General features: G+C 43.2%; 2 protein-coding genes across 2 annotated transcripts; one reads left to right on the top strand and one right to left on the bottom strand.

Annotated features, from left to right (window-relative positions):
- Window positions 1-1,403: 1,403 nt before the first annotated feature.
- On the top strand, window positions 1,404-11,294 carry tex2l (testis expressed 2, like). The gene is made up of 11 exons (XM_053414047.1): window positions 1,404-2,794; window positions 5,124-5,324; window positions 5,664-5,994; window positions 6,737-7,011; window positions 7,167-7,316; window positions 7,409-7,508; window positions 8,039-8,171; window positions 8,558-8,695; window positions 9,054-9,263; window positions 10,673-10,793; window positions 10,883-11,294. Exons 1-11 carry the CDS (start codon window positions 1,406-1,408, stop codon window positions 11,054-11,056), a joined length of 3,222 nt encoding a protein of 1,073 aa, XP_053270022.1. The 5' UTR covers window positions 1,404-1,405; the 3' UTR covers window positions 11,057-11,294.
- A 9,540-nt stretch (window positions 11,295-20,834) lies between these two features.
- On the bottom strand, window positions 20,835-23,685 carry LOC128427112 (NADPH oxidase organizer 1). Its single transcript, XM_053414202.1, has 8 exons — window positions 23,561-23,685; window positions 23,375-23,455; window positions 23,205-23,277; window positions 22,724-22,907; window positions 22,404-22,612; window positions 22,186-22,305; window positions 21,738-21,855; window positions 20,835-21,539 (listed from the first exon to the last, which is right to left on the bottom strand). Exons 1-8 carry the CDS (start codon window positions 23,633-23,635, stop codon window positions 20,885-20,887), a joined length of 1,515 nt encoding a protein of 504 aa, XP_053270177.1. The 5' UTR covers window positions 23,636-23,685; the 3' UTR covers window positions 20,835-20,884.
- Window positions 23,686-24,044: the final 359 nt, after the last annotated feature.

Here is a 24,044-nt window from a genome sequence, read left to right as displayed (position 1 = left end):
TGATAGAGTCTATTTGTAGCTGCAGTGACAAGGGACAATATCCAGTCCAGCTGTTTCCAAACTAACTGTTGTTGCCTGTTCTGTCCTGTTTGTTTTCTACAATTAGCTTGCCCAGAACAATGTTATCTTGATGGCAGTTTAACCTTTCTCGTGTGTGTTTGGGTGCAACTTATGGTCCCTCTTCTCACCCTGCACAAAAAGCTATGAGGAAAGTGTAATGCCGCCAGGCTGCGTGTGCGTCCGTGAGCTTTATCTCCCCCGCCGTCCATTTGGGGTGAGAGCCGATTAGTTCGAATCCACCAGCTGCTGTGGAATTGGTTGAACCAGCGCTGTAATACAGTTATGTAAATCTGACCGGTGAGAGGTAGGGGTTTAACTGGCATAAAGAGCAGGGCACTTGACCCAGAGAGACGGCCAGTGAAAGGCTGTGCCTTGTTTCCGCGCTCGTGTCCAGTGATGCAGAACTGCTCTTTCCTCCCACACAACGACCACTGAAAACACACGTTCTCTCTTTGTTCTGCGTTCGGCTGGTCTTATTTTTGACAAGTCTGTAGGTGGTGGCTGCATCATGCTGCTGACACACAAACGCCTCATGGGGGGGGGGGGGGGGGGGGGGGGGATGACGGCGATACTCTTTGAACTGCCTCCACTTTTTGTCTTAGGGTTACATAAGTAACTCTTTAAGCAGCTCAAAAAGACATCAGAGGGAGGTTTATGACTCAGGGTTTCTATGCCTGACAGTCAGCACATGGGGGGGGGGGGGAGAGAGAGAGAGAGAGAGACTGGCAGAAACCATGGTTCTTTCTCTGGGGAGTTGTTCCGCTTAATATTTGTTTGGAGATTTGATGAAGCCGAAAATACTCATGTTTTCATACGGAGAGCCCTCATAGTTTAAATTATGCTTTTTCATTTCATGTTCATGTGCTCACAGAGTCCAACAATATAATTTTGAACGGGGGCACACATCCAATCAGACCCCGAAAGACATAAGATCCAAGCCTGAGCTGCCCTAGTTTGTGCAACATTTGGGAGAAAAAGTCTGTCTCGTCTATTTTCGCAAGCCTCTAAAACCTGTTCCGTATTTGGAGCGACAGCTATGGGAGAGGTGCTTACTTGGCTCTGATTCATGCTCGCTAGTCTTCGGATTAATGCTGAATTCCGCATCTCGTCAGAGCTAAACTACTTGAAAATCGTACATTAATGTGTATTTGGCACCAGTAAGCAGTTTTTCTGCGAAAATGAAGCACAAGCATGGACAAGATGCCCTTCCCCTCTCTCTGTACAGGGCTCAATCCCTGAATACCATTATTTGTTTGACCCATTCGGTTGAATGTTTTTACTAACATTTATTTATTCCTTTGCAGTGACATGTAGGAGCCTTGGCTGTGGGATGTAAAGTGAGGAAATGGCAGAGAGTGGAAAAAAGGGGCAAAGGACAAGTGGGGATAAAGATCGGGGAGATGGCCGACCTCTCCAGAAACCCTCCCCAGTGGGGTCCCCCTCTTGTGGGAGCAGGAGGCATCTTTCCCGAGGGATTGTGATCCAGCTGACAGGGACCGAGGGAGAGTGGGACAGCCTTGATGACAGTGAGCTCATCTTCTCCCTCGATCACGATGTGGACTATCCGCCCATGTCTTTCTCCAAGGAGAGGCAACTCTCTGTGGAGGATGACAGCAGGTTGCACTCCCAAGCCTTTCACGTCCCTCTTTCTCCTTCCTCGCCCAGCTCTCTAGGGAGCTGCTCTGCCCCTGGCCCCAGTTTCCTCTCCCCTGGCTCATCATCGCCAACCCACAGACCCTTTTCAAGCCTGGTCAAGTCTCTCTCCACAGAGCTTGAGCTGAAAGAGGGCTCCACCCTCCGACCAAAGCCTTTTCTCAGCCTGGTAAAGTCGATCTCCACGGAGCTCTCCCGCTCGGAACCTGAAGTGTCGCAGTCGAAATCCGACTCCCGCCTTAACCTCCACCTGTGGAAGCAGCTGACCCAACCCAGGGCCCGCAGCAATGGGGACTCTCGCACTGCGCCCCCTTCTCCGAGCTCACTCTCCCCAAGTGGAGAGGCTTTTAAAGGGGGCTTCTTCAAGATGGAGCTGGAGGACACCAAGAGGAAGCTCTCGGAGGCTGTGCAGGAACCTCTGAGCAGCATGTTCAACAAGATCATGAGAGAGGAGAGCGTTGGCAGCCCCAAACACCAGAGCAAGAGCCAGGGACCTCACCAGGTCGGCTCCAGAGCTTTGGGACGGGAAAGTAGCACAGACACGGTTCTTTCGGACTCACCCGGGAGGAACTCCAGAAAAACAGATGTGGATATTTTACCTGTGTTTGACTGGCCTTACTTTAAAAGCCCTGGGAGAATTCACAGCCGCTCCTGTCCTGTGCATAACCACAGAATAGATACCAGGGATGGCGAGCTGGAAATATGTACAGATGGTGATATGATGCAAGTGTTAACCACGGAGACACACAGACAGGCGAGGAGACCGCCTGTTGCTTCTCAGATTCCTGTAGCACCCTTGGTTCAGACCTCACCTCTTCCTCAGCCCCCTCATCCTCTGCCTCGCATGAGTTTGTTCTGTGTAGCCATTCTGTCTTATGGTTATTTCATTCTACCTCTTAGCCCATACTTCTCCGGCCTGGCTCTGGGATTAGCGCTGGGCTTCTTGATAGGACTCCTGCTCATTAGGATGGGTTCCTCCATGTCTCAATGTCCCCGTCCCACCTACAGTTCACCACAGACCCTGCTCGGAGAGGTGATTCTGACAGGTGGCGCTGTTAACACTGAGCCAGACATTCTCAAGGTAAATGGATGAATTATTAAGTGGGAAAATGTCACATTGTTCACACCCCATTTTCAACATTTCTTCCACAAAGGGCATCTGAGAAAAAATAAGAAAAAAACATATAAGGGAATAATCAGCTTTAAGTTTAATTAATTTTGTATCACCCAACAGTCGTCTCTCAAATGAGAAGTTTGGCATTTTGGGATGCAACTTTGAAAATTAATTGGCAGACAAACCCAAGAGACTCCAGGACAACGACTCTATAATGGAAAATTGCTTTTAAACGCTTAAAGCATTTTCTTCAAATGAACATAAAAGATATAACATGTTAATTTGTAACTTTGGCAGGCATAGTTTGAGAAAGAGCAAGACAAGGGTAACTGTGAACTAGCTATTTGCTTTAGCTTGATATTGAACAGACATGAATGAGAAGTATTCAGCGATTATCCGTATTTTGTTAAATGTACTGAAAATATTAAACAACGCCACTAAATCTCAATTTAACCAGACCTCTCAAACTTCAAAAGAGAAAAAAAAACATGATAGAGATATGGTATTTATATTTGTTTTAATGTATTAATTGTAGAAGGCTTTTTAAGATCTTTGCCTGGAAAGCTTTAGTGGACATATCAGTTATAGGCTTCGTCGGCTATTCCGTCTCTTTCCTCTGCACTTTGCTGTGTTTTACTTTTATCAATACACCAACTTTTTCACCTCTTCCAGGGATAAACATTGTTTTTGCAATAATTCAATCGTTTTCAATACAGTGCAAATGGAGAATAATTATATCAGGCTGCTGCAGTGCATTATTTAACTATTATATAGGCACACTGTAGCATCTTGGATCATAAAAATGTCAATATGCTGCACACTCAAAGTGATACCAGGCAGTACAAAGGAATGATTCAGACAAGTGAAAAAAGGGTTGAAAACAGAAGAAGGTGTATTTTTTTGATTGTGTAATATAAATCGCTGCAGGAGCCTCTGACTTGCAGCTTTTACAAGAGAAAAATCTATCAGAAAACCTTCTTCATGAAACAGACAGACCAGGGTTACAAGAGATCTTGCAATAAATCTTCATCCATGCTCATTAATTCTAAAACTGAACAGGGTCAGTTCACACTCGCTGAGTTTGTTCCTTCACAAATCTTAAGGCGTCTGTGGCATGTAACTACATGAGGTGCCCAGAATGCAATTAAAACCATAATAATATTAAACTGTTGGAGCTGCAGAGGTAATTACTGTTCTCCTCCTGGCTGAGCTTGACACGGGGCAACCGGAGAGGACAGTTACCATCCAGACACTGACAGCTCCAGAGGCTGCAGGAAGAAGCTGTAATTTGTCGGGCGTGAGTCGGCCGTGGGGGTGTGGAGTGGTGGTGATGGTTGGGAAATTAGCTCACTCAGCGTTGAGCTAATTCCTCCTTCCTTTGGTCGTAAGAGTATATATAAAACAATGGGGATCGAATGACTGTAATCGGCTCACATGCAGGAATCCTAATGAACATTTCATCGTAAATTTCACACTGTCTTTTTTCTAAACTATTCTCACAGGATTTTATAGCCAACACATTAATTTCATTTAGGTAAATGTCCTTTTGATTCTTGAAATTTGATCGAGACGATTGATACCTCGCTAATTTACCCTTTTCTATCCATTTTGAATAGTTGAAATCACAGGTCATTTAGCTTATGCTTTTGTCCAAAGCAATTGACAAATAGTGCTTTCAATATCTATGAGTGGCCATTCTGGGTTTAGCATCTTGCCTAAGGACACTTCGGCATGCAGATGGGGAAGACTGGGATCGAACTGCCGACCTTCTGGTTGGAGGACGATGTCCACTCTACCCCTTAGCCGCAACCGCAGCCAACATTACAATGTAAATTTAAAACTGTCTCTCAAGAATGACCTCTGAAGTCACTCAGTGGTCTTGATTTGTCAGATTACTCTTTCAAGTGTCTATCAATTATCCCAGATGACGTAGTTGTGGCATATGCCGAATCCTCGCCATCTGTAACTCTGTAGTTTGTTGACAGTGGGATAAAGTCTGGAAAGACAAGTTGTTTGGAAACCCAAAGACGAAACATATTCCTTTTTTATGCCTTTGTTTAAAAAACTAAATTGTGCTTGTTTAATTGCCCAGAGATAAATTGACCATGTTTCATAATCCGGATCAACCCTGAATCTGTCACTGACATACATTTACAATCACATTTCTTTTCTCTCTGTTCTTAACTTCAAGGCTTATTACAAGCATAATGTGATTTTTCTAAGGTCAAGTGTTTTAACTCACTTGAAACTGTGTGTAATGTTAACTTAAATCAGCATTTACCCTCCTTCTATCCAGGGTTGGATGAGTGAGATACACGACTACGACCCAGAGACCTTCCATCCAGCTCTGACTCAATCCGTGTTTGCCACCTTGGAGGGCTCTAGTCTCCATCTGGACTCCCCTCGTACCAACATCAGCCGCAGGGCCACATACAACGAAAGAGTCCACGAAGCCACTTTTGTCAAGTCACGCTGCTTTCAGCTTGAAAAGAGCAAAGTATGATGGCCGCCTAAGTAACTGTGTGAAGGGGAATATCTGCACAATATCTCAGGCTTTTAAATTTGAATTTGGATATATAGATGAAAGACCAGATATATTTGCTATTATGGTATTTATCTTATAATGTGTGCCATCAGTGCAAAGCTCTCTGTTAAGTCCACGATCAAGTACAATTCTTGCAGTTAAAAAAACAGGGAATTTGCTTATTTGAAATAATTGTCTACTGGAAATAAACTGTCAAATCAACTTCTGATATTGATTAAACTCTTCTGCATTGGTTTACAGTTCACAAATGAAACATCTGCCACAAAAAAACTCTGCCACTGTTCTCCAAAGGTATTCCTGCTGCCATCTGTGTTGGCGCGCAAGAGGACGTGGAACCCAAAGTATCCCATCTGCATCCAACTGGCCGGGGCGGGAAGCTCACAGCAGGATGTGGGAGGAAGGCTGAAGGAGAGTCGGGGCGAGGAGCCCGTTGCGGAACCGTCAAGTCCGAAACCAAGGTCCCCCAAACCTGTCCATGACCCCCCCACCCCTCTTTACCTCTTCGGCCGCACAGGGCGAGAGAAAGAAGAGTGGTTTCGTCATTTCCTCTTTGCATCCATGGACACAGAGAGGGATAAGGAGAGAGAGACACAGAGGCCTGACAGATGTGAGTCCAGATCGGGTATGACAAACGTTAATAATGCATTAGAGAGGACAAGGATTCTAGATAAGGCATCTATACAAATGGTGTATATGGGTGTGGATTATGGATAACATGCCCCAATTCTTCGCATTTCCAAGTCAATCCCGTGGTAACGCACAGATCTCACCATGGTTCTGTGACCTCGCACCGCAGAAGAGAATCCGTATCAAATCAGTCATTTTAATCAGTCCCACTTCCTTTAGCCTGTTGCTGTACTAAGGTTAAATGCCCTAAATAATAGAGTACAAAACTGCTTCACTCTTGGGGAAGGATGGTGAGTTATGAAGGACAAGAGATTTTAATTTAGTGGTTTAACTAGTCAACAGTTGAGAAGATTGATATATGTAGATGACTCATGTTTTTGTTGTGAGACGGTGACAGCCATTGGCCAGAGGAAAAATGTCTTCAGGCTGTCTGTGTTTCACGTTCTTGTGAATGAGGTATCTCAAGAACGCCTCAAGGTATTTTTTACAAATTTGGCACAAGCCTCGAGTTGGACTGAAGGATGAATTGATTTAAATATTATGTTCAAAGGTCATGGCGGCTTCATAAACATGTTTTTGGCTTCTGGTGGAGGCCTATAACTGCAGGGCAATACTTATAGCTGTAGAAACTAAATCCTGTTAGCTTAGCTTAGCATTAGGGCTTCAAATAAGTGGAAGCAGCTAACCTCAATGATCCTATCCTAACCAACTAGGGAAATGTATCCTTGATTCTCCAGGTGATCCAGAACTGGTTCCCAGCGGTGATGCCTCAGGTAATCCGAGCAACAGAGGCTCCAGCAGAGTGGAAGGCAGTGACGACGACGCCCCCTGCACACCCCCAGTCCCCTGCATCCTTGCAGCTAATGTCAGTCAGACCTTCAGCACCACCAGGAGCCATTTACTGTTAGACTACCACAGTTACATGGCTCGTCTCCTGGCCACAGAGGAGGTGACCCCCCTGTCCACTCCTGGAGCCGGCAGCCCAGACACCAGCCCCACCGTCAGAGGAAACGTACGTAATGCTTGCAGATGAAATTAAGTGAAGCAAATGAAATGAAGCTGTAGGAACATTCCAGAGACAGTTTTCATGGTACATAGAGAAAATGTTCATTGCATTCTTTTCTCTAAATGATCCTAAACATTCTGCTTTTGTGTCTTTTCCTCTAGTGTACTTGTGATCTAGCAGAGAACCCTGGGAAGAGCCAGACTGCGTGGGTTGACGCTCTCATTGGTCGAATTTTCTGGGACTTCCTGCGAGAGAAGCACTGGTCCGACGCTGTTTCCCAAAAGATCCAGAAGAAGCTCAGCAAAATCCGAGTGAGCACGGTTTCATAGAGGGTTACTGTGGCAATTTAAAGGCGCAGAAAATATTTAATGTTGTTATAAACTACGTTGTTTATTCCCTGCAGCTGCCTTACTTTATGAATGAGCTCACCCTGACTGAGTTGGATATGGGCAGCTCCATGCCACATATCACTGCTTGCTCCAAACCAGAGGCTAACCACAGAGGTTAGTGCAATACACACAGACACACACACACACACACACACACAAACACACTTGTGATTATAGCTGAGTACTGCAAAGCATCAGATCAGACGTTGTTATCCCGTTGTAATCTCACGGAGCAGAGCAGTCATTAAGCCATGGCCTTCAACTTTTGCAGCATATTGGCTCGTATGTGTGGGTGTGTTTTTAAAATCTGGCCCTCTGGCAGTCAACACTCCCAGTGACGGAGGAGTTGAAACTGTGTCAGTCTCTTTCTCCCTCTCACTCTGCTGTTACACCACAGCATGTCAGCAAATCACCTTGTTCTCTGGATTTCCCCCATTTTTGCTGCTTAGTCCGCATGTGTCAGCATCTGATCAGGGTTGGTAGTCTGGCATAATTTATTATTAATTTCATTTTCTGGCCCGATAATCTTTTTTTTTTAATCTGCCCTCTAAAACTGTGTGTGTGTGCCAAGATTAGGCTGTTTGCATGAGCTTTGATTTAGTTTTGTTCATGTGGGGTTGACCTCTGTGTGCTGCCCCCTACAGGCCTATGGGTGGAGCTGCAGCTGGTCTACACTGGTGCCCTGCAGATGACCCTGCAGACTAAATTCAATTTGTCCAAGCTGGGCAAAGAGGGCGGCCAGGACGCGGACTGTGCCACTGAAACTGGCAGCCCACGGTTTGTACCACACACGTATGAGATTAACTGGAAAAAAAGATTTAAATCACTTGATGCTTCACTGATCTCCTTTTATGCATACAAATAATGCAACCTAAGTCCTATGTCTGACCACGAGATGGATTGTGTTGTGTTAGGAAGTTCTTATCACACTGATATTTGTTCAAGTGTTAGCTTTTTCATTAAGTCTAGTTTGAATTAGTTATTTGATGCTATAAAAACAGGGTTAAGAGTCATGATCGACAGCTGAGACTCACTCATGGTTGGTCGAGAGCACATGTCGACCTCATATTTGTACAATGGGAGGAAGTCGATTATCATCATCCATCTATATATGCATCTATTTTCCTTTAGAAAAAAAAAAGACTAAAATCTCTTCCTCCCAGCTGCCGGCCAATCCCCAGTGTGTTGGCGGACAGTGATGAAGAGTCCTCCAGCGCTGGTTCTTCTGATGAGGAAGAGCTGCTTCTCTCCGAGCCTCAGGGACTGGTCGGGGAGAAGGGACCCACACCACTAACTGAAGGGTAAAAAAAATAAAGTACCATTCATATCAAACAAAAAAAGTTAAAGTTAAATAGGTCAAATGAAATTAACATAAACAGTATCATGTTAAAGGGAAATATTTCCACTTTCATCACCATTAATCAGCAGCACGTCTGCCCCTACTGTGTTGAGAATCCTCGCATTATGCAGCAGAAAATAAACTGGGCTGACATCACACTCCAGATGGGTGCCGCTTCATTTACATTTCAGCCTTGCATCCCTGCTCAGATTTTAACTTCTCATCTAAATACTGAATCTACTCACAAACGCGAGATCAAACTAAGTCTCCCCTCCTCTTCTCTTCTCTTCCTCTTCGTCTCCTCTAATCTTCTCTTACAGGACAGCGGGAGGCAAGACCGGGAGGAAGATCTTAAGATTTGTGGACAAAATCGCTAAATCTAAGTGCTTCCAGAGGGCCACGGAGAACGAGTTCATCAAGAAGAAGTTTGAGGAGATGTCCAACACGCCCCTGCTGCTCACTGTGGAGGTTCAGGAGCTGTCTGGGACTCTGGTCGTCAACATCCCTCCACCCCCTACTGACAGGATATGGTATAAAACTAAATGCTGGGGCACAATAGAAAATGTCAACCGCTTTGTAACCGATCCAAAGGCCGGATTAAAGACTGTAAAAGGGATTCAGCATTTACAGTCACTTGTTAATAAAAGCCAGGTTATACAGTACACATTTTTAAATTTAAACTCAAACACAGAAGAGAACACTTCTACAAACATGTGGAAAGTTTGTTTAAAAAATAAGATAAAGAAGACAGACACCACAGTGCTCATACTATCTGTGACAAAAATGGCATTGAACAATATTGGGATTTTGCCCTTTCAAGAAAAAAAAGAGGCTTCCAATTGTTGTTTGGTGTTTATTTTCCAAAAACAAAACAGCCAAATTTAGAGCTACTTTTTTTCTAATTATAGAGGAGGTCAGACCAAAAATAAATGAGCAATGTCCCCTACTGATCTGAAATCCTCTCCAATGAGTCAAATCAACCATTACAATTTGACATAAGTACTTATAATAATTAATTATCATCTACCATATTGTGCTTTTTCTTCCTATAGTTTTGAAAGGACCTGTGTGCTATCTTTGATCAATGAACCATTTCTCCAGTTCAGATACAAGTTTTGTTACATTCTTCCTCTTGTATTGTGTCTCTGAAACAATCTCTCAGTTGTGAAAAGGATATCAAAGTTGTTTTTGTGGGCAAATTAGTTTTTTGTTAGATGTAAAACTATCATAAAATCACTGTAATTCCTCTATTTACTTTAGAAGGGATGGTCATCATCTTAAAGGAAGGGATTATTGCTTTTACAGAAAACGACAAGGAAATGGGAGGTGAATTATTTGTAAAAGATACGTGTGTGTGTGTGTGTGTGTGTGTGTGTGTGTGTGTGTGTGTGTGTGTGTGTGTGTGTGTGTGTGTGTGTGTGTGTGTGTGTGTGTGTGTGTGTGTGTGTGTGTGTGTGTGTGTGTGTGTGTGTGTGTGTGTGTGTGTGTGTGTGTGTGTGTGGGGGGGGGGGGTTATGGAGTAATAAAAACTCTAATTATATGTTTGTTTATTTGAAAGGGACAAGGCACATTGAGGTCATGTTATCCTTGTTGAAGTTTATCATGAGTCATGGGTTCAGATAAGGTTTATAGGAGGGATAAGTAGGGCATTCACCGATTAGAAGCAGGATGCCAGATTCAAAAAAACAAAAATATGATGAACTGTTATTACCTGAGATATGTTTCACATTTGAAATAAAGTAACCTCTGGATTTCCAAAGACATAGATTGTTAAGCTCTAACACAACTTGTTATCAAAGGTCATTCAAACACACTCATGTTGTTTATCAGCCACTGTGTTTGTAACATGGTGGCAGGTGTGATTCGTCTAATCTCAACGCAACATTTATTCGGCACCACAACTGATTGTGAGAAACAAATAATGTGATCTCCTCTGCAGGTACAGCTTCTGTGTGCCGCCCAAGCTGGAGCTGCATGTCTGTCCCAAGCTGGGGGAGAGGGAGGTGACCTTCTGCCACGTCACAGAGTGGATTGAGAGGAAGCTGCAGGATGAGTTCCAGGTTAAAGAAAACCCTGGGCCTACACTGTTTCTGTCTCCTGTTCAGAAACGCAAGTCTCACAGTCGTGTTGTTTTTTTCTTCCTCTGCAGAAAGTGTTTGTGCTGCCAAACATGGACGACATCTACTTACCCCTGATGCATTCTGGGATGGATCAACCTCAAGGCTCTCATCATCCGTCTCCTCAGCCCAGAGGCTCACAAAGCTCCTCCACAGAGTCTATAGAGAGGATCCCGCCTGAGATCTCAGGGGCAGAGTCGGACTAGTCCAGAGTCTGACTAGTCCGGACTCTGATTCGTCCAGATTGTGACCAGTTCAGAGTCTAGTCCAGAATCTGACTAGTCCGGAATCTAGTCTCATGTCTGAATAGTCGTGAGAGGGACTTGTCCAGAGAGAGGGCTGAGGCTGCAGAATGGATTCACTGCATTAAATGGAGAAGAAGCAGAATCTGAATGTCCCCAAACAGAACTTTTATTTGACTGTAAAGACTTAAAGGTAGCTCTTATGCAGACTGACAGGAGTTTCTAAAGGTCTGATGTTTTGCGCTGTAGCTGAAATTTGTTTGTACAGTATATTTATATATATATATTTATTTGCTGCTTTGATGTTTACAACTTATGTCACTTTGGATAAATGATGGTGGACTTTAGTAAATAAAAGATCGAGAAACACTTCGTCAGCTCTATTCTTCCACGTGAGATTACAACCCTGACGAGGCAGAATGCTCAAAGAATGCTCTTAAGTGCCAGCTCAAGTGAGAACAGTATGTCCTTCATCACCTCGTAAGTTAACGTCAACTGCGTGTGCCGAGAGAAGGAATCTGATTCTAACCTATCATTACCCACCACATATCTTTGGGTTTTTCTGCAAGAACCCATTCAACTTAATTATATTAATTAGATCTTGCGTTAGTACACGATGTACAGACAATAAAGATGCTTAGCGGTTGCAAATAAAATCAGTCAGATTTATACTGGTGTTGGTTCACAACCTGATAGATGCCAAGAAAAAGAATAAATCTGTTGAATAACATCATATGACATGTTTAGAATTATTCCTACTGCTTCAGTTAATGGATTTTGAGCCTTGGTCATATTCTTAATTGTTGGCTTAGCAATAACTATAATGCTAATTTGAATGTCAGCATAAACATCAGCACTGATAAGACTGCCCCCTACGGGCTGGATTGAGGAGCTTCTGCTGCCCACGTGCAGACTCCATAATTTTTTAATGCAAAGCTGCACATGAAGTGACTTGATCTCAATCTATTCATCTGAATCATTTTAATAAAATTTGTAGCTGTTATGAACTTACAACGTTTGTGGTGAAGATCAAATCTCTGTTAGCCATCAGTCGAGGTGAATGATCTTCTTTGCACTTTGGGCAGGAAACACAAAAGTCATTTAAATAAAAATCTCTGAATCTCAGCAGCAAGAACAGAAGGTAAATGTGGGACGTGCTTGAGCCTTGACACCTAGAAGCCTCTGAAAGTAGAATATTAAATAAGGTTCAGCCTGAACGGAATTAGTTTCAGCATGAGGTATAAAGTAAGTAGAGGAGTAAAGTGGTGAAAATGCAGCGATTAATAGATAATCACAACAAACATTGACTGATTAAGGGTGGAACAAATAATAAAGCTTCAAATGACTAGTTTGACAAAATGAGGACAGAAAAACAGCTTGTAAATAATTTCTGTTGCAAAGAATATGAAATGGCACGGGACAGAAATGCGACAGTGTGTGGGAGGGTGTATGTGAGTGTGTGATGTGAGTGTGTGATGTGACGCGAGTGTTCATGGAACAGTTGAGTTATTTGCAGTAAGGTTCATTACTCAGGGCCCTCGGTCTATGTTTGATAGATCGTTCGTGAGATGCTAATTCCCTCCTTCAGTGAATATAATTATTCTACAGTGGAAATAATCAACATTCTGAAATCTTTCATAAGAACATCAACAAAATCATCAACTCTGAGCAGAGCCGTGTTTTAAAGCTCTGTACAGTCGAGCGTAGCGAATCTTCTATGTAGATAGAACAACCATAATTTGAACGATTAAGAAATGATTTGTCAAATTGAGTACACAATTTTGAATGTACACATCGGAAGTTTTTCCGAAAATGTTCCATTGATGCTGTGACGCAAATGTCTGGAACTTGCTCTGGATGTTTCCGAGGAAGTTTCCCCCGTGTGAGACGGACAAAAAAAAGTCCGACTGAGTTCGAATGGGAAACACTTGAATAATTCAGTTATGTGGGCGTGTCTGAAACAAGTTTATTTTCTTTTGTACCTGTTCACTGTGTATAAAAAAAAAATTCCGTCCCTTCCTTCGACTGTTTACACGTTCAACTCGTAATTTTCAAACTTGCCGTGCGTGCTGCTAGATGGACTTTTTTGTAGATGAGCAGACGTTGAGATCCCAGCCCTTACTCTAATGCCACATTCATTTTAAACTGCACATGCTGAGATGTGACTGCTCCTTTGTACAGTCTCTGACCAAAACCCATTACATCCAGTCTATTTAGTGATGTCACGCGTTGACAGGAGCCTCCAGAGTTTAACTGTCCATTGTCTCTTTATAAGCCGATCAGTTGGGAGGCACCTGCACCCCAGTGGCACAGCATTATCCTTTAATAACTGTATCTGAGCATCTCACCCTGAGTTGACATCAGAGTAAAACGGCCACTGTGTGAACTGTGCATTACCCAGGCAGAAGGACATGCACAGGGCACTTCAGGTTAGAGAAACAAAGACAAAGCAAAGTTGAATCTGACGTGAATGGGTTACATATTAAGGTTATAGTGCCGTAATCCACTTACCCCCAGCATCCACCTGTAGGCTCCGACGGGGGTTTCAAGTGTTTGCTCATCACTCCCATCATTCCTGTGTCATCATATGGGGGAGTGATTAAGTTGGAGCCGAGACGCCAAACACTAAACCTGTTCTACTGCTGCAATAAATGTTTTAACTTGAGTTGTCTGATTGACCTGTATAAGTGTGTCTTTATGATACATGTTGCGTCTGTAAGCTCATGGCCACAATACAAACGAGACTGAAATATCCTTCTTTGACTGGGATGAAGCTAAAATGTCATCAGATTAGTCGACTGAGAATAAAAAGGGTGACGTTGACATGATCTAACACGGAGTAAATCTAAAAATAGCTGACAAGTTCATAAGTTAACTCCTGAGTGATTATGTTTGTCAGTGAAATGAGTCTGTTAATAATCAAGAAAGACACACAACTATTAGATGACAGGGTTTCAAAATATGAAGGACACTGAGGAGAACATATCCCTAAACAACCCATATGATTAAATAAGACAAAATGCATGACAAAAAAGCCCCTATGTGAAGTGAATTGAAGTTGTATCAGTTCTTTGATAGTGAAGTCAACATACTCTACATACTGTTGATCCACACAGAGGTTGGATGTCACCAGTTTGCACCGTCCTTCCGTCCCAGTCTCATTCCGGACTCTCTCTGTCCACCCTGCACATTAAGAACAGATTTTACTCTCTCTCCACACTCTGTAACTGGGAGGCTTCAGTTGGCTGCTCGTGTTGAACCCTTTCACCAAACGCTCACACCAATCAGCGCTGATGGCGGAGAACAGGGATACTCGTGCGCTCATGATGGTGTTGCATCGCTGTGAATTACCGTCAAACATTTTTTGGATTGTTTTGTGCAGCTCATCCTTGCGGCCCGCGGTCACACCAGAGAAATACTCTTCTTCAGGCATGAGGCTGTGTTTAAAGAAGCCTTGGAGAGAACAATTTTGATTTTATATATATTTGTGGGGCAGCACAGTGGTGTGGTAGCACTGTTGCCTCACAGCGGGAAGGTTGCTGGTTTGAAACCTGGTTCGGCTGGGGTCTCTCCGTGTGGAATTTGCGGTTTCGCCCTGTGTTTGTGTAGGTTAAATATAATCAGGTGATCTAAACCATTATTCATGAAGGGGAATTTAAAGAATCTGAGTCGCAGGTAATATTTAACTTATACTCAGATTTGGCCTTTCTCCCTTTTTTTCATTTCATTTCCCCAGCTACAGCAAGCGAGGCCGTATAGAGAAGCTTCTTACTTTGGTAATCTCCTGACTTTTCATCTCCAGTCTTATGCCATTGTTAATCTATCATCAGTGTCTCTGCATTGGCTCCCTGTAAAAATCAGCTTTAAATCCTTCTACTTGCATAAAAAGCCCTTAACGGCCAAGTCCCATCATATCCCCAAAGAGCTTCTAAGTACTGTATTATCCTGATAGACCAGTTTTGCTTGCGGTGCCTAGAGTCGAATGGGAGGTTTAGCCTTCAGCTCCTCTTGCGGAGCCAGCTCACTGTGTAGGTCGACACCCTGTCTACATGAAGGTTATGTGTCGGCAAACTCTGGGTGGACAACGTAGCCAATCGTCTGGCTTTTAACTCAAGGTCATGTCTGAAAACTGGAGCAAAAAGCAGCTGAGGCTGGATCAGGCCAATAAAAACCTCCACGTTCTCACCGCGAAGGTTGAACACACACAAGATGATCTGGTCTACAAAGCATTTCCTACTTGCGTCACCGGCATTTCCCATTGCGTGGGCTACTTTGCACTTGCTGCAGCTCGGCCACCTCGATAGCTGGCTCCTTAGCTTTGTCAGTGGTGCACAATGGATCGTGGGATAGGTGGGCCAGAGAAGGATCCACCCGTTGGTTCCTTCCTTGCTTGTGAGTGGAAGGGTGCATTTGAAGGAGCCTTTCGAAATGGGACAGTCCAGTTGCGCAGTTGGGACGCAATCGGTCTTCAAATGCAGCCTCCGCAGGTTGCAGCCCCTGAAATGGGAACCAACTAGTGTGTGGAAGCAGAGTCCATTTGATTCATAACTTTATCATTTTTGCCATGTTTACTCACATTTGGTGTCTGAGTCAGTTTCAGATAAGTGGATTTTGCTTTAACTTATTTCTCAGGGTTCATGACATGTGGGTCATAACCGATAAACAGTTAAATGGAGGTTATTGCTGCTTCTCCTTTCCTCGGAGCAGAACTGTGTGATTCAGCTTCTGCTGAAGTGCTTGGGGCTGTCCCTGTGTTTATCACTCGCCTGATAACTACTGTGCCAAAGGAGTTGATTAACTGCCTGTCACTTTAAACTGTCATTTGTCTTCAAGTTAATGTGCGATGAGATCGCTCAGTATCTTGAAAAACCGACATAACACTGGGTCACATTTAAGAATATCAGTAAATCAGTATTTACTTTAGAAGGGATGGACATCACATCAAAGAAAGGATTTATTGCTTTATAGAGAATACAAGGAACTCTGAGGTGAATCATTGGTCAGAACGGTGTTGCTGATGGGAAAGGATAATGGTTAGGGAAACGCGACACTATTTACAACCCGGTGTGTTTGTGTAAGTGGATTCATATGTGTGTACGTGCACTCCTGTGAGTGATGCTTAAGGTAAGCTGGGACTTTCTGGAATTGGCCAGAATTGGAATTACTGGAGTACACACACATACCACATTACACTGTGAACCTCCGTCACTGCTATGTGTTTAAGTGTCACATGAGAAGACCAGGAAATGGCAATACTGCAGTATCTGTGATTTGCATCTGCTGTTAAACTTTTTCAAATGACTTAGTGTGGTGTAGGTGTTACTCTTGTTGTGGGGGCCTAAATCCCCTACGCAAATTAAAGAGGATTCTTTACTTCGGTGAAAAAAAGCAAGTCCCTGTATTGTCAATTAATCTGTCATGATAATCATGATATAATAAATTTGAAATAAAAAATCAATGTAGCTTCCTCTTAGTCGTGGAACACAGCTGTTTGTGTGTGTGTCTGTGTCTGTGTGTGTGTGTGCGTGTGTGTGTGCGTGCATGTGTAAGTGTGTGAGTGTTAAAGAGACACACCTTGCACTTACAACATGCTGCTCCTCTTTTGGGTGATGCACGAAGGCACAGTATGGCCGGTTGGCATGCACCTTGTGATCGTCTTTACCACTCAGTTAGCTCGGTGCCTTATCCTCCTTAACTGGAAGAGGCCCGTGCCACCATCTCATACAAGATGGCTTAAAGAGATCATGTTCTATTTGAAGCTTGAAAAGATGAAATATACACCGAGGGGAGTTACAGATACATTTGAAAGGGTTTGGAGGCCTTTTCTTGCATACTATGAAAATGTTACCCATATAACCGACTGGGAGGACTCATAATTCCTTTAGTATAGCACAGTGCTGATAAGTTTTATAAGGAGCGTACATTAAATGTTTATTTATTAAATATTTGGTGGTGTGTCTGTCAAGAGGATGCTGGGTTGGGGTGGGGGGAGGGCACATGGGACGGGAGCTATGTAGGCAGGGCCGGCCCTAGCACATTTGGCGCTCTAGGCAAGCTTCACTCCTGGTGCCCCCCCCCCCTCCCAAAAAAAAATAAATAGTTTTTCAAAACGATTTTCCACGAAAACTTATTATAAAATTATTTCTTTCTTTGTCGAAGTTGCTTGGACACACACACTCTAACCATAAGCCTCAATGTGCTAGCATTTTCTGACAACACCACGGAGGTATATATACCCCTCCCGTTTTCTCGATTTTTGGCTCATTTTACCATATTGTGAGGTTTATTTTTTTAATGTCAAAATATTGGTTGGAGATATATGTTACGGGTCCCAAGATTGATACCACTGCCACAAAGTATATCTGTAGAATACAGCATGAATGCAACAGCAATAACGACACAGAGCCTTCAGTTCCTCATCCAGACTGCATCTGGCAGGTGGGCGGACATTACCCCCAAAGAGACAGTACGGGGTGCAACTGCTCCAGTGCCAAACGTTCCACCTGAGTGCTGCTGTCATTTTGTGATCTCTCTAATGAAACATAAACCCACGTGACTATCACGTATATTATTAGGAATAATCTTAAATTACTGTTAAAGTGATTAAATACAATATTCTGGGGCATACCACATATAGAAGGGGGCGCAAAAAACTTTTATTTTAAATTTTTTTTGGTGGGCCCAGTTTGTGGCGCCCCCCTCTGAGTGGCGCCCTAGGCAACCGCCTATGTCGCCTGTAGGAAAGACCGGCCCTGTATGTAGGATGTATTTAAAATGTCGACTCTGTGAATTATCCATTTGAAATTCCAATAAACAGAAGTTGAAAAAAAACTAAAACATGCTGCTTTCACAATACCCTCTCCATGAATCGTAAACACATATGATGCCAGGAACATGCTATGTAGTATTTCTAACGTTCACAGGATAGAATTACCTCCTGTCACTGGAGATCACGTATCATCGCGTGTTAATTACAGCTCCTCTAACAAGTTGTTTTTCACCCTGTCATTACCGGCACGCAGGACATTTTCTTCACTTTTGTGGGTTTGGGTGTGTGTGTGCGTGTTAAAGAGACGCACCTTGCAATTACAACATGCTGCTCCTCTTTGGGGTGATGCACGAAGGCACAGTATGGCCGGTTGGCATGCACCTTGTGATCGTCTTTACCACTCAGTTAGCTCGGTGCCTTATCCTCCTTAACTGGAAGAGGCCCGTGCCACCATCTCATACAAGATGGCTTAAAGAGATCATGTTCTATTTGAAGCTTGAAAAGATGAAATATACACCGAGGGGAGTTACAGATACATTTGAAAGGGTTTGGAGGCCTTTTCTTGCATACTATGAAACTGTAACCCATATAACCGACTGGGAGGACTCATAATTCCTTTAGTATAGCACAGTGCTGATAAGTTTTATAAGGAGCGTACATTAAATGTTTATTTATTAAATATTTGGTGGTGTGTCTGTCAAGAGGATGCTGGGTTGGGGTGGGGGGAGGGCACATGGGACAGGAGCTATGTAGGTAGGGCCGGCCCTAGCACATTTGGCGCTCTAGGCAAGCTTCACTCCTGGTGCCCCCCCCTCCACGAAAACTTATTATAAAATTATTTCTTTCTTTGTCGAAGTTGCTTGGACACACACACTCTAACCATAAGCCTCAATGTGCTAGCATTTTCTGACAACACCAAGGAGGTATATATACCCCTCCCGTTTTCTCGATTTTTGGCTCATTTTACCATATTGTGAGGTTTATTTTTTTAATATATGTGTGTGTGAGTGTGTGAACATAGACAAAATAACTCCGCTACAGACGGAGAGATATTCATCACACTTGTTGGGTATATTACTTGAGAGTGCATCTCAAAGGATCAAGAATGAAGACGTAAGAAGATGCCGTCTCTGATTTCACTGATTCAAATATGCATTTTCCAGGTAGCTCTGCTTCCTATAGGACTATAGATATGCATGACCCAAAGCTTATATATATTGAAAAAATTGTTTATGATCATTTAACACCATCATGGCATCGCTATGAAGTCAGAAAATGGAGTCAAATATTGTAGCAATGCATTCACTTTTATCAATCGATAAGATCAGAGACAAAAGCTGCAACATCTACAGTTTATTTTGAGTATCCAATGATTCTTCATCATACAGTATAAATGTCATCATGATGAAATGGTATGAAAATGATTGGAGAATATACATCATAACAAGCCATGCACCACCCCTCTTATGCTTTTAATTTGTTTAATATTTTGCCTTCCAACTCCTTATATGGCTTCTCACAATATTATGTTGTCTTTGATACAGCATCAGGCCCTGTCTGTTCCCCATCTGATATGTTCTCCCGCAAAGACAAACTATTACACGAGGGTGATTCGGTTTATACTTGACTAAAGCCTCAGTAAAATCTCACCTTATTGTAGTATATTCTGCTACCTTTAACCTGGGTATGAACCAGAATCACATGTTTAAGCATGCGTCCCCCATCTTTAGACTCAGTAATTCTTCTATGCATTTCTTGTTAGTTCTCTCCCCTAGGGAATGATCTCTGACCTGTTAATGGATGAGTATAGAACATGGGTTTTTGTCTATTAAGCACGAGGCATGTCCTTATGAATAGAGTCCGTCCTGACCTGTAAGACTTCTGTGTAATAAACTTTAACTATACAAGCAAGTTCTGGGTCTGCGGAGAATTCTTCCTTCAGCATCAACTTCACCATCATCAACCTCTCGGCTGCCCAAAATATACATATTATTTAAAGGACTATTTAAATTCAGCTTTCATGGATGCCTTTAAAAAAAGGACATTATTATCTCCATGAATAATATTTTTGTTACGTAATAGTAATACGCCGTAACGTGACCAGAAAGCAGAGTGGTGCGGTGATTTGTGGTGAATGGTAAATGCAATGTATTCATATATGCAGTCCAAACACATGCAGTTTACCATGAATGGAGACTTTATATTGCTCATAGGATGTGAGTCTGAATGGCTGTTGGTTGTCAATCATCGACGGATGAGCTGTATAGATAATGGATGCATGAAATAACTGAAAGTCAGCATCCAGCATTCTACAATCAAAAAATACTCTTGAATATATTGTTTATAAAAATTAGACTTTATTGATAGACATACATGTTGTGGGGATGAACCGTGAACTCTTACAAGCTTAATGCAGCACATACTGCACAGCTCCTTCACCACACCCGGCACATATGGAAGTTGATCAAAAGAACTTGTCAAACGAAGTATGATCACGATTGCAGTTCACAAGGCTGCTCTGCAGCAGGCCTCAAGACTGTCAGCAGAAAGTATTTATAAGCAGTATATCAACTTTGAATGTTTAGTTAAAAAGGTAAGGTATTGCTAGGAATGATACCTCAAAGAAAAGGTAAACGATATATTTTCTGTTTTAGTGTTGCTAAAGAGAAAAAAGGTAAACAATATATTGTGTAAAAATGTAATCTCCTCAACTTCATCACATTGCTTGATTTTTGTTTTATTCAAGCTTAAAGCTGGAGGAAATATTGTAATACTATATAACAATTTGTTTTTACTTGCTCCTGACAGTGCTTCATTGAAGCTACATAAGTCAAATACATTAGTCATATGTCTCCAAGGATTTGGAATAAATGTGCAAACAATGCTACACATTTACTTACAGACCCATGGAGAGTTGTGTGTGGCTGCAAAAGTTAAATGCGTTTACATAAATGCATAATAAAATCAAAAATGTTTCAATAAACAGGAAATAGATAGATACATCAGTTGGGTTTTGTAAACTGTCAGCGACTGCAGCTTGGATTGGTCTGCGGCTGAATTGTAAGCTGCCTCTGGGAGGCTAGGGCTGCTTTGCGGGTCATGGTGGTGCATCGGGTCAGGATCTCATCAGTCTTGGGTCTGGGCGGGACCCTCGGAGCCCCCCCGTTTCCGTCGGACCCGATCGATCCAGAGCCCTCGGAGCTAACGCTGAAGCTGCGGCCATTGGACAGGCTGAGCTCAAGGCTACTGTGCCCACTGTCCCTGACGTTAGTCTGGCGTGAGGCTCCAGTGGAGCTGTTCAAGACCGAATGGCTGGATCCGCTGCTCGAGGAGAAGCCGGACAGGCCTGACTCGGTGCTGGCGTTGCTCATGTTGCGCAGACGGCCTTCTGTGGTCAGAGCGTCTCTCTCGGCCTGTGGCTGGGACCAGGTCTCAGAGAGGACGTCCAGAGATTGAGACTTATGGAACCGCCCAGGAGCGGCGGTCTCTCCCCTGTACTGACCTGCAGAATCCCTTTCTGGGTTGGTGTCGGATAAATAAGAGGCCTGAGGTGCACTGCTGGATGCCAGGTTGAGAGTAGAGCTATACATCTTCCTCTGCAAGTTGAAAAGGCCAGTACGTGGGTTGTTGTATGGCCTCAGGTACATGGAGGGGATGTAACCTGCCTTGCCATTGAATCTGGAAAGAGGATTGCAAGGAAGAGAGAATTTATTATTAACATATGCAATGGTCTGCAGACGAAACAACTTTTTTCATTTTAGACTGGGAGTGAATTGATTGAAAATATAAAGACATTGAGATGCTTTATCATTTTCTTTGAATGTGTGCCACGGTGAATTGTTTGCAGTGCAATGACAGACAAGAACGCAGGGGTACCTGATGAGCCACCAGCCATTGTCAGACTTCCTCAGCACCTCCACCACGGAGCCGAGGGGCACAGACACCTCATCCTCCTTCTTAGTGGAGTAATTCCTCACCGCACAATACAGGGAACCTAAAAGTCACAAATGAGTTAGAGAAAAACTGCCACAGTCTTTAATGAATGAGGACAAACACACAAATAGTTATTTACAAGACAAAGCACAGATGACTGGTAGAGGCGAAGACACACAAGTGACTTGCTATGGTTAAAAAGTTCACCTTTGTGCCGGCTCTTTGTAACAACAAGTTCTCATGGGAATATGTCAAGTATCTATAGGTGTCATTGTAAAGGCAATGAAAATATGTATAGGCTGAGGCTGATGAGTAGTTGCGTACGCTATGTACTGTATGTACACTATGTAACCCACGCCACCATTTTGATTTACACACTAAAATATCTCACCTCCAAGCTGGAATCGGGCGTTGTCCACGTCATCATCATCATCCTCTGCCTCCCATAGCTCCAGATAGGGAGCGGGAAACCAGGCCAGGCGCTTCTCCTCGTTTTCCACCATCCACCAGCCTGGAGAGAGAAAAGCAGAAGCCCACAGTTCAGAGAACAATGTTTGATACCGGATAATAAGGTGCTTCCATAAAATGTATTTCAGTTCAAGCACTCACCGGCAGGGTCTTTGATCAGCACGTCCAGCTTCTCGTCCACAGCGACCTTGAATGGACGATTGTTGGTGTCCTTCGTCTCGTAGGCGGCCACGCAGCGGTGCGTCTGGGTGACCAACGGGTGGCTGACACTGCCTGCAGTCTGACGGGTGGAAACCCCTCCTCCGCTACCGGAGTCATCAGGCAGATCATCAGACAGCATGATCACGACGCTGTGTGAGAAGAGGAGTCACCTTTAGAACAATTTGCTATCTGGTAATCGGAGGAGATCCTGACATGCAACTGAGCTGAACTTGAAAGCTGCGCACTGCAACACAAGCTACCTGTTCTTGGTGAAGTCAGGCTGCAGGTCCTGGTCTTTGGGCGTGAAGAACTGCGTGACCTCCGAGCTCTGAGTCACCGTCTGGTCGCACTTGAGCAGTTTCTCGCAGTATCTCTCCAAAATCTTCATGCGCTGGATAGAGCGCCTGGAACTTTTCTGCTGCAGGCTGTTCCTCCTGGCCTTGCCTGGAGAAAGGAGAAGAAATTGTTCAAAATAATTGCATTTGCTGTCAGAGAGATGGGCATCAGAACCGTATATATAAATAAGTATTCTCTTATTAATAACCAAATATTATTTCTAGGCCTTTTCTAGATCCTTGCATACTTTTTTTGAGGCAAAAATAAAGATAGGCTCATCACATCAGGATGTTACAAGGGCAAATCATTGCAGATTTGAATCCGTGAGGTGATGAAGGAGACGATAAGGCCCCAGCAGATATTTGTAATAAAAAACAATTTTTATAATAATAATAATAATCTTACCTTGAAATTTGGGGATCACTCTGTCGTTTTTACGGAAAGGGTTCAAGTGAGGGAATCTCTTTTTCAGCTGCCTCTGTTTGTAATAAAAGATAAATACATATTCATATAATACACTTATAGTATATACTACAAAACATGTACAACTTCTGACTTTAATTAATGATTCTTACATGAAATTTCTTGAACTCCTGGAAAGATCTGTAGATTATCACCTCAGCCCCATCAGACCATAGCAGACAAAGCATGAACATCTGTGGAGACAAAATAAAAAGTTGCATTGTATTGTAACAGATACATTATCAAATTATCAGCTGAAATAAAATAAATGATCAATATTGTTATAGTAAAAAACTCACCTTGAGTTTTGGTGTGTCTCTGTGGACGGCTCCAATGATGCGGGCGCTTATTACAAAGCGCTGATCTCCAGTCATCGTGAGAGAGTCTTCTTTCTCAGCTTGCAGGATGAAGAGTTGTTTCTCACTCTACTACTGTTCTCCTGTCAACCTGCAGCCTCCTGCAGTTTATATAGGCTCCAGAGAGAGGGGGCGGGCTAGAGGGGGCGGGCTGGAGGAGGCAGCTGTAAAACACCTGAGGTCTGCAGCATCCAAAAAGGTGTGTCCTACTACAGCTGCTGTGCTGTGACAGTGGGTGGTTTTATTGAATACACACAGTGTGCATCACAGGCAGCAGGAGGGAATGCAGTAAATCTGGAAAAAGTCCCGGATGAATGGGCTACTGTAATAAAACATGTGCCAACATGTGCAAATCAAAAAATATTTTTGGTTATGCCTAGGGCATGGACCAGCTTTATATATGCTGCTTACTTAAGCTGGTCTCTGC

The sequence above is a fragment of the Pleuronectes platessa genome, chromosome 21 (assembly GCF_947347685.1).
Source record: "Pleuronectes platessa chromosome 21, fPlePla1.1, whole genome shotgun sequence".
Classification (NCBI taxonomy): Eukaryota; Metazoa; Chordata; class Actinopteri; order Pleuronectiformes; family Pleuronectidae; genus Pleuronectes; species Pleuronectes platessa.
The sequence above is the reverse complement of the archived record's forward strand: the minus strand, read 5'-3'. Positions and strand labels throughout refer to the sequence as shown.

Coding starts and splice junctions, on each gene's coding strand:
- LOC128427112 (XM_053414202.1), bottom strand. CDS start 23,635: ATGACTGGAGATCAGCGCTTTGTAATAAGCGCCCGCATCATTGGAGCC. Junction 22,908..23,204: donor AGTGATCCCCAAATTTCAAG/GTAAGATTATTA, acceptor TCCTTTCTCCAG/GCAAGGCCAGGAGGAACAGC. Junction 22,613..22,723: donor CCTGACTTCACCAAGAACAG/GTAGCTTGTGTT, acceptor CTTCTCACACAG/CGTCGTGATCATGCTGTCTG.
- tex2l (XM_053414047.1), top strand. CDS start 1,406: ATGGCAGAGAGTGGAAAAAAGGGGCAAAGGACAAGTGGGGATAAAGAT. Junction 5,995..6,736: donor CAGATGTGAGTCCAGATCGG/GTATGACAAACG, acceptor TTGATTCTCCAG/GTGATCCAGAACTGGTTCCC. Junction 8,172..8,557: donor ACTGAAACTGGCAGCCCACG/GTTTGTACCACA, acceptor TCTTCCTCCCAG/CTGCCGGCCAATCCCCAGTG.